At 43.1% G+C, this 14481-nt stretch overlaps 1 protein-coding gene across 1 annotated transcript in view; it reads right to left on the reverse strand.

Moving 5' to 3' along the window:
• Nucleotides 1–11466, reverse strand: part of lrmda (leucine rich melanocyte differentiation associated) — a gene marked incomplete at its 5' end in the record, with an annotated part of 41039 nt that extends 29573 nt beyond the window's left edge. Inside the window, 3 exons of the mRNA XM_025060932.1 lie at nucleotides 6764–6890; nucleotides 9690–9829; nucleotides 11293–11466. Coding sequence (XP_024916700.1) covers nucleotides 6764–6890; nucleotides 9690–9829; nucleotides 11293–11466 — 441 coding nt within the window. The remainder of the gene's footprint in view (nucleotides 1–6763; nucleotides 6891–9689; nucleotides 9830–11292) is intronic.
• Nucleotides 11467–14481: the final 3015 nt, after the last annotated feature.

Consider the following 14481-nt stretch of genomic DNA (forward strand, 5'->3'; position numbering starts at 1 on the left):
GTCGCAAAAGCTTTTCAGATTTACCGCCTGTCAAAAACTGATGGAGTCTTTTTACTCCCAGCCCGAAAAATCCTTTCTTTTTCCAAAAGCTTGGCAGCTTCTCAGCTACGAGCTCATATTCAATATCCTCCTCTCTCTGGGTGAGTGTCGAGGACATCTCTAATTCCTACTCGTGGAAAATGAACACACACACACACACACACACACACAGGAAGAAGAGAAGAAATATAACCTTATTATGTTTGAAGGCTTGCAGCAGTGTGTCATTTCATCCACGAGTTCCCATGAAAAAAAAGAGAAGAAAATCTCTCCTCAGTGGGGGTTGTTCACCCGTGTTCCACAGTTGTGAAGCTCTTAGTGGAATCCATTCGACCTCCGTGTATAGATACACACACACACACACACACACAGACACACAAGGGGAAAACAATATACAGTGTCCTGTCATTTTGTTGTTATACATGTGTAAATCATTTTCGTTTTCTGTCACAGAGAAGCTGCGACAACAAAAGCCTTCACCTCCGCAAACAGGGTCACGGGTAAACCGGATCCGACTCGCAAACAAAAGCGTCAGTTTCACCTGCGGGAGCGCGTCCCGCCGCGACTAACACACCACAATAACTCATTGACAGTGGCGTTTTTGTCAAGTCTGCCTTCGAGCTAATGTCCCAGCCACACCCCAATAACAGCACAGTCAACGGGCAGCCTTTCATCACCGCTGCCCCACCTGTCAATCAGGAGGAGTGACTTAACGATCCCACAGCTCACTCTCCGTACAGAAGTCCATCATTGTTCACAGGAGTCACTGTTGGTTCTTCAGGTGAGCTGAAGAACCGGGGTTGAACTTTTAGACGGAGCCAGAAATGACTGGACATCTCCAGTGTTCTGTGATGGTTTATATTGGTTTATATGGTTTATATTGGTTTATATTGGTTTGGTTTACGTCATCTCCAGCATCGAGAGACAGAACTGTTACTGACTCTGAGTCAAGGAATGGAATCCAATTCATTTCAATTGTCAGATTAGGTTTAAGCTCCTCCCATTTAGGTTTTCTGTCTTTGTTTTTTAAAGAGTTTGAAAAATCCAATTACAGAAAATGTATTACTTGTTCAACTGTTAGTGAAGACCTCGTCATAGTCGGCCTTCGGTCTGTTTTGTTATGTTCTGTAAATTAGTGGTTTTCTCTCTGGACTTTGGTTTGGTGGAAGTACAACGTTTGCCGCTGGTAATTCAAACCTAAATGACCAAACTGGTCACATTGGCCCTAATGACAAACCAGACTTTTTATGGATGACCTCCTTTTTTCTTCTTCTCTGTTTTTTGGTCTTGTTCTGGTTCATCTTCAGACGGCGCGGCCCGTATCGCGGCCTCGCTGCTGACACTAGGTCGACAGTGCTAGCTTTCATTAGACAAAGTATAAATAGTGTAATCTATCAGCCCTGCCAATCAGGATGATTGATTATGGGCTGTCGGAAGAAGAGAAGAAATATAACCTTATTATGTTTGAAGGCTTGCAGCAGTGTGTCATTTCATCCACGAGTTCCCATGAAAAAAAAGAGAAGAAAATCTCTCCTCAGTGGGGGTTGTTCACCCGTGTTCCACAGTTGTGAAGCTCTTAGTGGAATCCATTCGACCTCCGTGTATAGATACACACACACACACACACACACAGACACACAAGGGGAAAACAATATACAGTGTCCTGTCATTTTGTTGTTATACATGTGTAAATCATTTTCGTTTTCTGTCACAGAGAAGCTGCGACAACAAAAGCCTTCACCTCCGCAAACAGGGTCACGGGTAAACCGGATCCGACTCGCAAACAAAAGCGTCAGTTTCACCTGCGGGAGCGCGTCCCGCCGCGACTAACACACCACAATAACTCATTGACAGTGGCGTTTTTGTCAAGTCTGCCTTCGAGCTAATGTCCCAGCCACACCCCAATAACAGCACAGTCAACGGGCAGCCTTTCATCACCGCTGCCCCACCTGTCAATCAGGAGGAGTGACTTAACGATCCCACAGCTCACTCTCCGTACAGAAGTCCATCATTGTTCACAGGAGTCACTGTTGGTTCTTCAGGTGAGCTGAAGAACCGGGGTTGAACTTTCAGACGGAGCCAGAAATGACTGGACATCTCCAGTGTTCTGTGATGGTTTATATTGGTTTGGTTTACGTCATCTCCAGCATCGAGAGACAGAACTGTTACTGACTCTGAGTCAAGGAATGGAATCCAATTCATTTCAATTGTCAGATTAGGTTTAAGCTCCTCCCATTTAGGTTTTCTGTCTTTGTTTTTTAAAGAGTTTGAAAAATCCAATTACAGAAAATGTATTACTTGTTCAACTGTTAGTGAAGACCTCGTCATAGTCGGCCTTCGGTCTGTTTTGTTATGTTCTGTAAATTAGTGGTTTTCTCTCTGGACTTTGGTTTGGTGGAAGTACAACGTTTGCCGCTGGTAATTCAAACCTAAATGACCAAACTGGTCACATTGGCCCTAATGACAAACCAGACTTTTTATGGATGACCTCCTTTTTTCTTCTTCTCTGTTTTTTGGTCTTGTTCTGGTTCATCTTCAGACGGCGCGGCCCGTATCGCGGCCTCGCTGCTGACACTAGGTCGACAGTGCTAGCTTTCATTAGACAAAGTATAAATAGTGTAATCTATCAGCCCTGCCAATCAGGATGATTGATTATGGGCTGTCGGGGGGGGCGGGGGGTGTGACACTTTAGAAAAGTTTGGTTAACAATGCCTCGTGGCCGTCGCCTTCGCCGCTGTCGTCGCGGCCGCCCGGCCCAGCCCAGTGATTAATGTGTTGTCAGCCTGTAATCCCACACCCACGCTTAATTAGGCAAGAATTTATCATCTCACTGAGAGTGGCAGATGTCAGGTTGGAGGGGGGAGGGAGTGGAGGGGGGGGAATCCCAGTGGATGGAAACAATATACCTTTCCTGACGTGTCTGACAAGCTCTGAAAAAAGGTCACAAAGAAAGTCTGTGAGGAAGAACTTGAATGAAGTGACACTTCTGTGTCCTCGGCTGAAAGACGTGTCCTGCTCTGATAACACTCTGTACAAAAGGAGACAGACAAACACTGGTATCAAAGTTCAAATGAGCCGGAACGCCGAGTGATGGACGAGCGCCGAGAGAAAACCAACAGATTTACACCAGGCGCCAGGGTCCAATCAAAAGGGTTTTGACCTACTTATAAATAGACAAACAGAACCAGCGCTTTAACCAACTCTGGCAGACATTGTTATACATTTTATTCATATATATATATATATGAATATATTTGCAAACTATTTCTGTGTCTAGTCACTTTTCAAGAACAATTACAATCAAACAAATAAATGTTAAAATAGCTACGAGTTAGTGAAAGATGTATGCCAGTGAAAACTACGTGCAATTTCCAAAACATTGTCTAAAACAATAGGACTCAAAAATAATATAAATATTGCAAAAATGTTTTCCAAAAATGTCAAAGATATTTTCGGATCAACGAAACATTGATTGTCATGAAACATTATTAACCAATATGCTAATGACCACCAATGATACTAATCTACTTATTTAAGAACTTTAGCATAAAACATTTTTTTTAGTGGTCTTATTTAAGAACTTTAGCAGAAAACAGGCAGAAAACAAAGCAGTCCAAGCAGCAGCTTCTGCAGTTTCTTTTTAGCTAAAATAACTAATTTTCTCCAGTAGTAAAATTTTGAAAACTTCAGTTTCTTGTCATAAAATTCTTCTTCCTTCTTTATTGCAGTACCTCAGTCGGCCACACTTAAAATCCCCTTTAATTCCAGTCCCTTAAGGGGAACTCATTACGGCTTCTTTAATAGGACAACGTTATAAACACAACATAAACATCAACAACAACGACAACAACAACGACAACGACTTCAGTTTGAATTATCTGATAAAATCTGACTGTGTTTCAAAGCGCAGCAGAGATTGTGTGAGAGTCGTGATTAATGCCCTCTGTCAACACCCAGTGACAGGAGAGAGATTTGGAGGAGTCTTCTGAAGCAGCTGTTTCTCATTAGAACAGCAGCATCTTCCACTCACAGCCGGGACCAACGGGGAGGATTCACTCTGATTGGACCGATAAGACAGCGCTAACGCTCCGCGTAACGATTAAAACCATCAGCTGATAAGAAGAGGAACTTGAGGGTTGACTTAGTTCTCACAGAGTTTGGATGAAGACAAAATAAATGTTACAATAAATACTTTGTGGTATCCTGTGATAGATGTAGTCAGAAAGATTTAGGGCGAACTCTGAGCAATCTATTCATCGTTGTGCTAACTTTATTCACCGTGAGTTTTTTTACTACATTTAGAAATCAGCTGTTTACTTCAAAGATAATTTAAATTTGTAATCTTTTGGACTATTTTGAATTTTTTAGCTAACTTCACTAATAATTCACTTTCAGTAGATTTGGCTAAGATGGGCAACTGGGCATATATTGGGGTGTTTGCTACAGAATTTGAAGTCAGATTTGTTTCATAGTTTTGGATAATGTTCACTCAGATGAAGTCACTTTTAGCAACTTTTGTCTTATTTTTTCCCACTTTTTTTGAGCAAACATGAGATTTTTTTTTGTTTTTCATTGTGAGCTTTCTGGCTAACCTGTAGCTGTTTCTTCTTTAGCTTTTATATCTTTATCACTTTATAGCAAACTTTGGTAAAATTACCCATAACTAATCTGCCATATCCTGGATATGATTAAGGACTTACGTTTAAAAAAATCCAGGATTTCTGTTGGTTTGGGACTCAGTCGTGGTCCAATAAAAACTTCTTATTTTACAGAAGGTGAACGTTTGATAACATTTTGGAAAATGATGGAAACAAGAGTGTGTTTTTTTCTCTTGCTTTTCCTGTTTCTACATGCATCAAATTGAAGTTCCATAAAACCCCTGCTTTTGTTGAAGAGTCTGGTCGGAACGTTAGGAGAGAATCCTGCCAATCCCGGCTCTCCGTCTTATTACACTCATAAAACTCACCAATGACTCACAATTTAACCACGAGAAGAAGAAAAGTGACGTGAGCTCTGGTGCCGTTTGTCAAAGTTTATGAAAACGTCATGTTGGGATGGAAAGACAGCGATGTCTCATTAGCGTTGGACAAACGTGGACTGTTTTTACAACTGCAGCTTCAGCATCTCATAAAAACGGAGAAAAAAGGGAAAAATAATGTTTTCTTTTATGATTTGCCTTTGGCCAGAAACTTAAAAACATCCATCCATCATATGGAACCGACGTGACACTCGGGTCACGACCCCCCCCCACCAGTCTCCAGACTCAGAAGGAGGCGATAAATCAATCTTAGCAGAATTAATTACACTTTAAAATTTTACAGTGTGTTTATACTCTTTTGTGGCCAGCAGGGTGATTTACGTGTAGGAGAGTCAGTAGGATGTTTTAATTGCTGTTGTTCTCCCGCCCCGTGACCTCTGTGTGACCTCTCTGTAAAAGCTGACAGAATATTCAGGCTGTGTCGGTGGTTTTACCACCATTTTAAAACTAATGATGTTACTGATTATGAATCAATCAATGATCTCGGCTACTAATAGTTATTTAAACCAGACGTCTTCAAACATGTCGTCGTTTTAGCTTCTTCTAGTTTCTCTCAAGGCCTTTTAGACTTTTTTATTTTGAACTTCTTCTTCTTCTCCATATGAAGTTACTGTTCTTTTATAATATTATATATAATATTCAGCTCTGGACTTCACAGTGAAGAGAATTCAAGTCAAAATTAAAATGAGCTACGAAGCCTTTTTCTTTCTGCCCCTGTTCTGACGAACACGGTCCGTTTGACTTAAGGGTTTTCAGCAGCTTGTTACGGTATGGAGTCTGTGAGGAAAAGAATGAACTGAGCCAAAGTGTAAACCACATGTTTTTAGCCAAAGAAACCACACACACACGCACACACACACGCACACTTGCAGTTTAAAAGGCCGTGCGTAGTTTAAGAATATTTCATTTCCTGACCTCAAAGAGAATGAACATATTACAACGTTCCATCACGGCCCGTTCCCTAAAATACTGCTCCAGAATTCTCTGCTCCCTGTTCTGGGTTTTTGGGGGAAACACTTTACACATTTCTTTCTCCCGTCGTTGTTGCTCCTCCCTGACCGCTCCTCCCTGACCGCTCCTCCTTGACCGCTCCTCCCTGACCGCTCCTCCCTGGCCGCTCCTCCTTTCAGCTCAGACAGGAAACAACAACAAAATCCCGGAGAGAGAAGATGAGCAGCCAAACAGCAGCGCGTGTCGTGAACCGGCCGTCAGAAAACTCCAACAGTTAGAGACGCGTCAACATTAGGTTTTCCTCCGTCACCTCGGACACAGCTCTAGTCAGGACGACCGCACGTTTACTGATGTCAACCTGTTGCTAACATAGTCAAACATCTTGCACCAAACCTCAGTGTTTTAACAGCGGGGCAGAAGAAGCTGCTGTTAAAAACCCTGGCCTCCTTTTTTATTTTTATTCAACAAACAGCAACATCAGTGTCAGAGCGACTGCTAATTAAGATCCATGTGAACTAACAGTAAGCTAACAGTAGACAACAACACCCTGCTGCACAAGACACAATAATGGTCCAACAACAACAACAACAACAACAACAACAACGGCAGCAGCAGCAGCTAATTAAACCTCCTCCCTCATGTTTCTTTTACACCTCTTAGATCTGGGTTGCCCACACTTGAAAAAGAGCGTAGAAAGACAGAGGAGAAGGTTTGACTTCAAACAGTTTGACTCACAGTTTCAGACTTGGGTTTGACCACCTTCATGAAGGCTCCTCTGGCCTCGGCCTCCATCAGCTCTCTGCTGGTCACTCTCCTTGTGTCCAAGAACTTCAGCTGAGGCAACTTGTGAAGCACAAAATACCTGCACAGACAAAGACAGGGTGGATAAGGTCTTTTAAATACCAAGACTTTGAGCTGATCATCTTGAGTTTCTAGATAAAGTCATCTGTTAGAACTGATGGAACTGATAACACATTCCTGAGATGAGTTGAAGAATCACGTTGCTGTTGATTAAATATCAATTGCATGTTATTTAGAGTATCAGTGTTGCAGTCTGGTTCTCTCTGCAGGGGGCGCACAAGGTGCAGTCACAGCTGACACTTCAAAAACCTAAGCCATTACTATAGCAGCGCCGCAGAGACAAAGACAGAACCTGGGAAACGGTGTAAACTCTGACACGTCCGTCAAACTGACAGTGAGTCTAACGCGTAAATCGACAAAAACCTGAAAAGACGTCGTGTTTATGAGGATTTTACGCCGATGCAGATCTGATGGTGATGTGTTTCTTTCTTCACGTGTAATCATCTTCAAAGCCATTAGGAAGGAGTGCGACGTAAAAATAGCAGGGAAGACGAAGACGCAGCCCGTCTGACAGAGCTGTCACTCTGACAGCATCACATGTCTCCGTCTCTCTGAGCGTTCACGCTGTCTGTCACTGAGAGTGAGAGTGAAAATGTCAAAAGATAATGGCTGCGCTACCTGGAAGACAACAGAGCCTTTCAGGAGCAGGCGTAGATAGAGAAGGAGCTAGGAGACGAAAAAGGTCTCCTGTTTGTGAAGGGTGAGAAAAAAAACGGGCGCTAACAAACATAAAAAGTGCTGCGTCGAACGGACGATAGAGACGGAAGTAAAATGGAACGATAACGGTCAACGATAATAGCAGCTAATTAGTTAAAAGTGATCGAGGAACTGGGACAGAGTAGGAATAAAAGCTAAAGGTTAGCCACAAAAGGCAAAGAAATACAACACGAAGCTAAGAGTTAGTAAAAGTAGCTCAAAATTGCCCTGAAAATCAGCAGGGTGAGGTGTCGTCGTGGCTAAAAGTTAGCCTTAAACGTTAGCGCCTAAAGTTAGGTAAAGAGCCCAAACTAAGTAAATGATTGATTAGAGTTCTAATAATTATAATACATTCTAATGGGACTTTGGAGTCAAACGTAAACACCACCTAGTGTTGGTTTTATGTCCTGCACACGACGGCTGATAAAACACATCAATATCGTCTCCGTCTGCGACTCCATCATCGGACTAATTGGAGCAGCAACATTTCACATGAGAGGCCGAAGCTCCAGAGGCCGTGGGGGTGTCAGTGATGTCAGTGGTGGTTGGGGGGGGGGGTGTTTGTGGCCCCAGGCCATTGCTGTCACGACCTGCACGCAGTCTAAACCCTGTCAGACATGAAATCTGCATCAGACTCAAAGTGATGCTCGACTGTGTGACACGTGATGAATATTACATTACAGCAGAGCAGACAGTGTCAGTCAAGACAGAGCAGCTGGAGGAGAGAGAGACACAGAGACACAGAGAGAGAGAGAGAGAGAAGATAAAGAGCATTACAGACCAGGACAGGCCCTGATTGGTCAGGAGTCACAGACAAACATCCACAGCTCAGACTAGACAGAAGTTGTTGCTTCATGAAAGGACTTCGACCAACTGTCGTCCAATCACAGGAATGCAGACTCACTGTCATGTTTTATGGATTGGATGAGCCAATCAGATGAGAGCAGTGAACACATGGTCAAAACCACGCCATTTTTCACTAATGCTTTTAGGGTTGTTGTATTTTAACCAGTACATTTAACTATTAACTATTAACTATTAACCAAAACTGCTAACCAGCTATTTTGAACTTAGGCTTATTGCAATTTTTGGTTTGACCTTTTTTTAAGCCATAACTGGCTACGATTAGCAATTATTCAGCCAATATTTGCTTTTTTTTTTTATTTAACAACAATAGTTAACATTTAGCCACAGACTTAACAACAATAGTTAACATTTAGCCACTTTAACTGATTCCTGAAGCGTTCTGTCTGGTAATTCAAGCCACAAATGCTAAAGATTGAGCTAAATCTACTAACGATGGCTAATATCTAGCTCCTCGTGAGTGCTTTTAGCGCGGCCAAATTTGATCATTATGTAATTATTGCCGGCTGCAAAGACAGGAGGACGAGGAGGAGAAGACAGGTCACTGAAGACACGCTGGATAAATGATTAATGGGCAGCGCGGCGTCAGGAGCACTCAGGGTCAGGACTTGACAAAAGAGCTGGAGATTTCCACCTTTTATGACGTTTCATGTTGACAAGCTGTGGCCACATCACACTGATGGAGGCCTGACGTGATGTTTAATGCATTATTTGCTCAGTGGTGAGCGAGCGAGCGAGCGAGGCAGGAGCAGTAAACACTCATTTGTGGTCGCGACTCAGTCGCACATGAAATCCATTTTGCAGAAGCAGCACAGAAGCTTTTAAGGTGGTCAGATTTGTCCACAGAAACACTGGGGGAACGTTTCCAAATCCATTACTTACCAAAAACACCGTCTGAATTGTGTCAGTGGTGTCTGAGCGAGAACGTTAACACGCACGGAGGCGGAGGATGGACGGATCACGGGGGTTTAGGAGGATCTGAGCTGAAATGTCCTGGATCAAAGTCAGTCCTGACAGAAACGAGGCAGAATGACTGCACATTTATCAGGATCTGCTCAAACAAACGTTAGGCCGGAGACAAGAGTCGGACAGAACGGTAAAAAGGCGTCTTAAGTACACGGTGACGTAGCCACAGGTTTGTTCGTACTGCTAAACGTTAGCCCGATCTGATGACCGTCAGGTGTGTCTGGTACATTCATCCGTCCACTGACGGACCTGTGACATCACACGGGTCACTGACCTGTATCTCTGGTAGTCGTCCTCGTCCTTATCCGGGCTGACCAGCTGGTTGGGACAGGCCTGGTTCCCCAGCAGACTCAGATACTGAAGCCCCGGGGCCACGTCAGCCAAGTGATCCAACAGGGCCTCGATGTCCGTCAGGTGTCACGGGGTCATGGGTCAAGGACGGAAATCGTGTTTTTTATTAAATTAGCATTTATTAGTCTCTCTCTCTCTCTCTCTCTCCCTCTCTCTCTCTCTCCCTCTCTTTTTTCATCTGTTTTTATGCTAAGTTTTTTGTTTATATGTTTTTTGTTAGAGAGTTAGCAAAACAGAGAAAAAATAAATTTATAACATTAAAAAGAACATAAACATAACATACCAGTGACAGTTAATAAGTTGCCACGTTAGCCTAACAGCTAATAATGAATCTAATGAAATCTTTAACTGTTAGATGTAACAACCAGAGAACCAATCACGTGTCTCGAGCCTCATGTCAAGAACACGCAGCATCGCTAATTACATTAGCATTTCTCAGCCTGGTGGCTCAGTGGGCACTACAGGAAGTCCGTGTCAGTGTGTTAACTTCAGACAGTCACATGGTGAAGCGGGGCAGATAGTGGGGCAGATGTCGGGGCAGTCGGGGCAGTTTAATGTTGTGGCAGCTTCTGCAGCCGTGACACAACACGGCTGTTCTCTTCTCTTTCATTTCCTCGTGGCCTTCCTCTGAGCAGAACTGTGACAAAATGATGGATGCCCTGCTGCGCTTCACACACTTCCCAGCATGCCAGAGCCACGGCGTGGAAAAAGTTTTTTTCTTTTTTCTTTATGGTGAAAAACAAACAAACACCGGAGCCTAAAGCGGCCGCATTCATCGCTAACACGTTCATGTTGGAGGATTGAGCCCCAGTGTGTGAAAATACAAGTGTCTGTTGATGCAGCGCTGAGATGGCACAGCGCCACCACAGGATGTACATAATTGGCCTATTAGCATGTGGCTACCACTTCATACAGAGAACCCAGAGCTCACAGCCACAGACGCCACAGACGCCGCACTTCAAGAAGAACCCGGGTTTAATGTTGACCTCGGGTGTGTGTGTGTGTGTGTGTGTGTGTTTGCATCGTTATAATTACTCTGTAAACCAGAGAGAGAATAAACAAGATGTTTTTGAGATGGTTGTGAAGCTTTAGCATCGATGCTAACGCCTGTCTGACTGAAGTTTTACTGCCACAGACTCTGGATGTGATCAGTCTGTGGAGACGAGCGGAGAACACGGAGTTTTCTTCATTGATATATGAATAAATCAACAACTTTTTCTTCATTGATATATGAATAAATCACTAACTAACTAAGTGGAAAGATTAAAAACTAAAAACGTTCAAATGTCACAAACAAAAAAAAAACACTAAAAAAAACCCAATAACTAAACATTAGCCAAAATAGCATCGCAGCTAAAGATAATAATAGCCTTCGCACTATTTAACGCTACAGCTATAAATAAAGACGAGACTGAATCTTTCCTCCACTAGAGGGCACTGTGGTTCAAACCCCCCTGTACTTTGTTCTAAATGACATCTTTATTGAGGGGAAAGAATAAAAGTTGTTAAATCGTTCCAAAGGATATCTGGTTCTTGTTGAGCGTCAACGTGTGAAGGTTGGGCAACTCAGGCAACCTCAGCTCGTTCCCCAGAAGATTGTTGTCCAGGACCAGCTCCTCCAGCTGTGTGAAGGTTCTGAGGCCTGACACCGACCTGTGGTCACAACAAAAGGGGTCAGAGAGGTCGGGGGGGGGGGGGTATCAGAGACATCAAAGTACTTTTCTCTGGTAATTGTACCAACAACTTCATTTGTACTGAAGCCATGACTGGTTATAGTTTTACAGAGTAGTTGTACTACGACCAACAAAGTTTCTCATCAGGCTGTGTGTGTGTTTCTTATGTAAGAATTTATATTTCACAGAATTTATGTTGAATACCTAAGACTTACCTTAGTGCCTGGTCAATGATGTGAACGCTGTTTCCGTTGTAATCACATGAGACAATAGCACATTCTCCTTGCAAACCTAACTGAATCCAGAACAGCCTTTTGTCTTGTCTGTCAACTGACAGTGCCTTTATTTTCTTTGTTATTTTAATAAGGGTTGTTATTGTTCGTCCATTGATATCAGACCGTTGGATGCATGGAGTTGTCCCTACAGACTGCCAAAATAGAATTCTGCAAAAGTAAATATTAAACAAAAAGACAATGGCTCATTAATTTTGTTATTTTTTGATTAAATCTTATCTATAAGCTTTTTATTTATTTTATTTTTTATTCCCAAAAATGCCTTTAGAGTCATCTACTACAGGGTCATTTACTGTGAAGAGGGGTGGGTGGTGGGGGGGTCGTTGGTTCCAGGATGAATTTGTCAATGTCTTGTGCCTTGAGGCGCCCGGTTTTCTCTCGCCCTGACCCTAAAACCTTCTCCATTCCCAAGACAAATCACTCTGTCACACTTCACCTTCACTCCCCAGACACAAATTTAACTTGTCATCCATCATTTTCACACAGGAAGTCAGGGATGTATGGGCACACACACACACACACACACACAGCCCGACGTGGAGAGCGGTCCAGAACTGGGCCGGCTCCGAGGTCAGAACCAGGGATTTCATCATCAAAGAGACTCCTGTTTTTGTTGGGCTTTGAAGAACGCAGGATTTTCCCGCTCGGTTTTACGACACGCAGCAAAGCAAAGGTCAAAGTTCAGCTCAACTCCCCGTTTCTCACACATTCAGAGCAGGCGTAAAAATGATGGAGAGGAGTGTGAGGGTCGGGCCAGAGTTCAAGTTACAGAGGCTGTGTGTGTGTGTGTGTGTGTGTGTGTGTGAGGACATCAATCTGTCCAAACAGCAGCTCCACAGAGACATGTTTCTCTAATGAGGACAGAAGTCGTCTCTCATTTGTTGGAACATTTAAATGATTTTTATTGTGTTGTTTTTGTGCCTCTAAAAAATCAAATGTAAATGTTGAACATGATTTCAGCTGACCTGTAGATCAGGGGTGCCACAGCTTGAGCACCACGTCGTTTAGTACAACTGCCCCCCCCAGAAACAGCTGGTATTGATACTTTTTGACAATTAACTAATAAAAAAATTATAATTGATTTAAAAAAAGAAAAAATGAAAAAGTGAAGAAATTATCGATGTTTAGTCACTGGCCAGATGTTGGGGGTCGTGGACCAGAAGTGGCCCGTGGGCCTGGAGTTTGACACCACATTAGCTGCACTGTACTTTAAGCTAACATGTAGTACGTGTGTGTGTGTGTGTGTGTGTGTGAGAGCAGCAGCTGAGAACTGAACGGCCTCGTGGTCCAAACACGACAAAGTCAAGGTAGAACAGCTGCAGCCTGAACTCTAGCTCCCCCTACATCTGCGACGTGTCAGCGGCGGCCATGACACCCCGCTAAAACTCCAGCTGTGGACATAAAGTCTTTATGACTTCAATCTGTACACAGAGAGTACTACAAACAGAAGTACAATAGTAGTAGAGCGGCTGAAGAGACGGAAAAACAGAAACCGGAGCAACAGTCGTCGTATCGTGGTATATTTACAGAAAAGTTTACGGAAAAATCTGTGAATTAGGTCACATGATATTTGACAAACACTTTTTTAGCTTTGGTGGCTAATATTGGCTAATACTGTTTACTGTTCAGCTACCAGGTGTTTTATGTTAGCGTTTAGCCTTTTTGGCTGTTTTTACGACTGCTGAGAAAAAGTTATACTTCCATAAAAACGACTTTGTAATAAATATTTCTGCAGGAGTAAAGACTTGATGTTTATAAAGGATTTCATCTCAGTTTTTCTGCCGGTGGATGTGGTTAATGTTAGTTAGTTAGAGATAATGAACCACAGACGCTCAGTAACTAACTGCTGCCACCTGTGTCTGTGTGTGTGTGTGTGTGTGTGTGTGTGTCCTGTGGGCGATGTTATTAGCTGCTCAGTGAAAGCGAGCGGCGCGGCCCTGTTGGACGTCGTATTAATTGTTGTTTTCATGTCAGCGCTGCTGTGTTGCTCTGCTTGATTTAATCAGTTCAATTCTCAGCAGCCACTGAGTTCCAGCCAAGCTTCAACCACAGCTTCAGCTCCTAATGCTCCGCAGCTCCGTCCCAGCGGCTGCTTTCATCACGTTCTTTAAGATTTCCCAAATTTACAGTTTTTTTTAAATATATAAACTAATTAGAAAGATTGACTTGAGTCCCACTGCTGCTGAGTGGAACTTATTCTTAAATGTGTTTTTCTTTTGTTATTACTGGTAAATTAAGATAAAATGTTAGGAAGTAAAGACAAATTAAAATAACAAGGAAGCTAACCAGATTAACAAGCTAACAAGGTTAGTCAGTAATTGTCCAAAGTCGGTGAAAGAACACTGTAAAAATATGAACATTAGTCGACAGACAGCCAAAAGTTTATACGTCCAGAATTCTCCCCAGCGTAGCTTAGCAACCAACGCTGCTATTCAACCATTGGATCTAAAATAGGAACTAAAATCTGTTCCAACATTTAGAAAGTTGTAGAGCTGGACACTGATTGAACTCTTTAAAGACTGGGGCAAGTATTGACAAGAATCTGCCACTACGATGGGTAATATGATCCATGGGGCAACAGTGGCAATATACACAGGAGAGGAGACACAGGAGAGGGGACACTGGAGAGGAGACACAGGAGAGGGGACACAGGGGAGGAGACACAGGGGAGGGGACACAGGAGAGGAGCCACAGGAGAGGAGACACAGGGGAGGGGACACAGGAGAGGAGACACAGGAGAGGAGACACT

Source organism: Cynoglossus semilaevis, chromosome 12, assembly GCF_000523025.1.
Source record: "Cynoglossus semilaevis isolate Cse_v1.0 chromosome 12, Cse_v1.0, whole genome shotgun sequence".
NCBI classification, from domain to species: Eukaryota; Metazoa; Chordata; class Actinopteri; order Pleuronectiformes; family Cynoglossidae; genus Cynoglossus; species Cynoglossus semilaevis.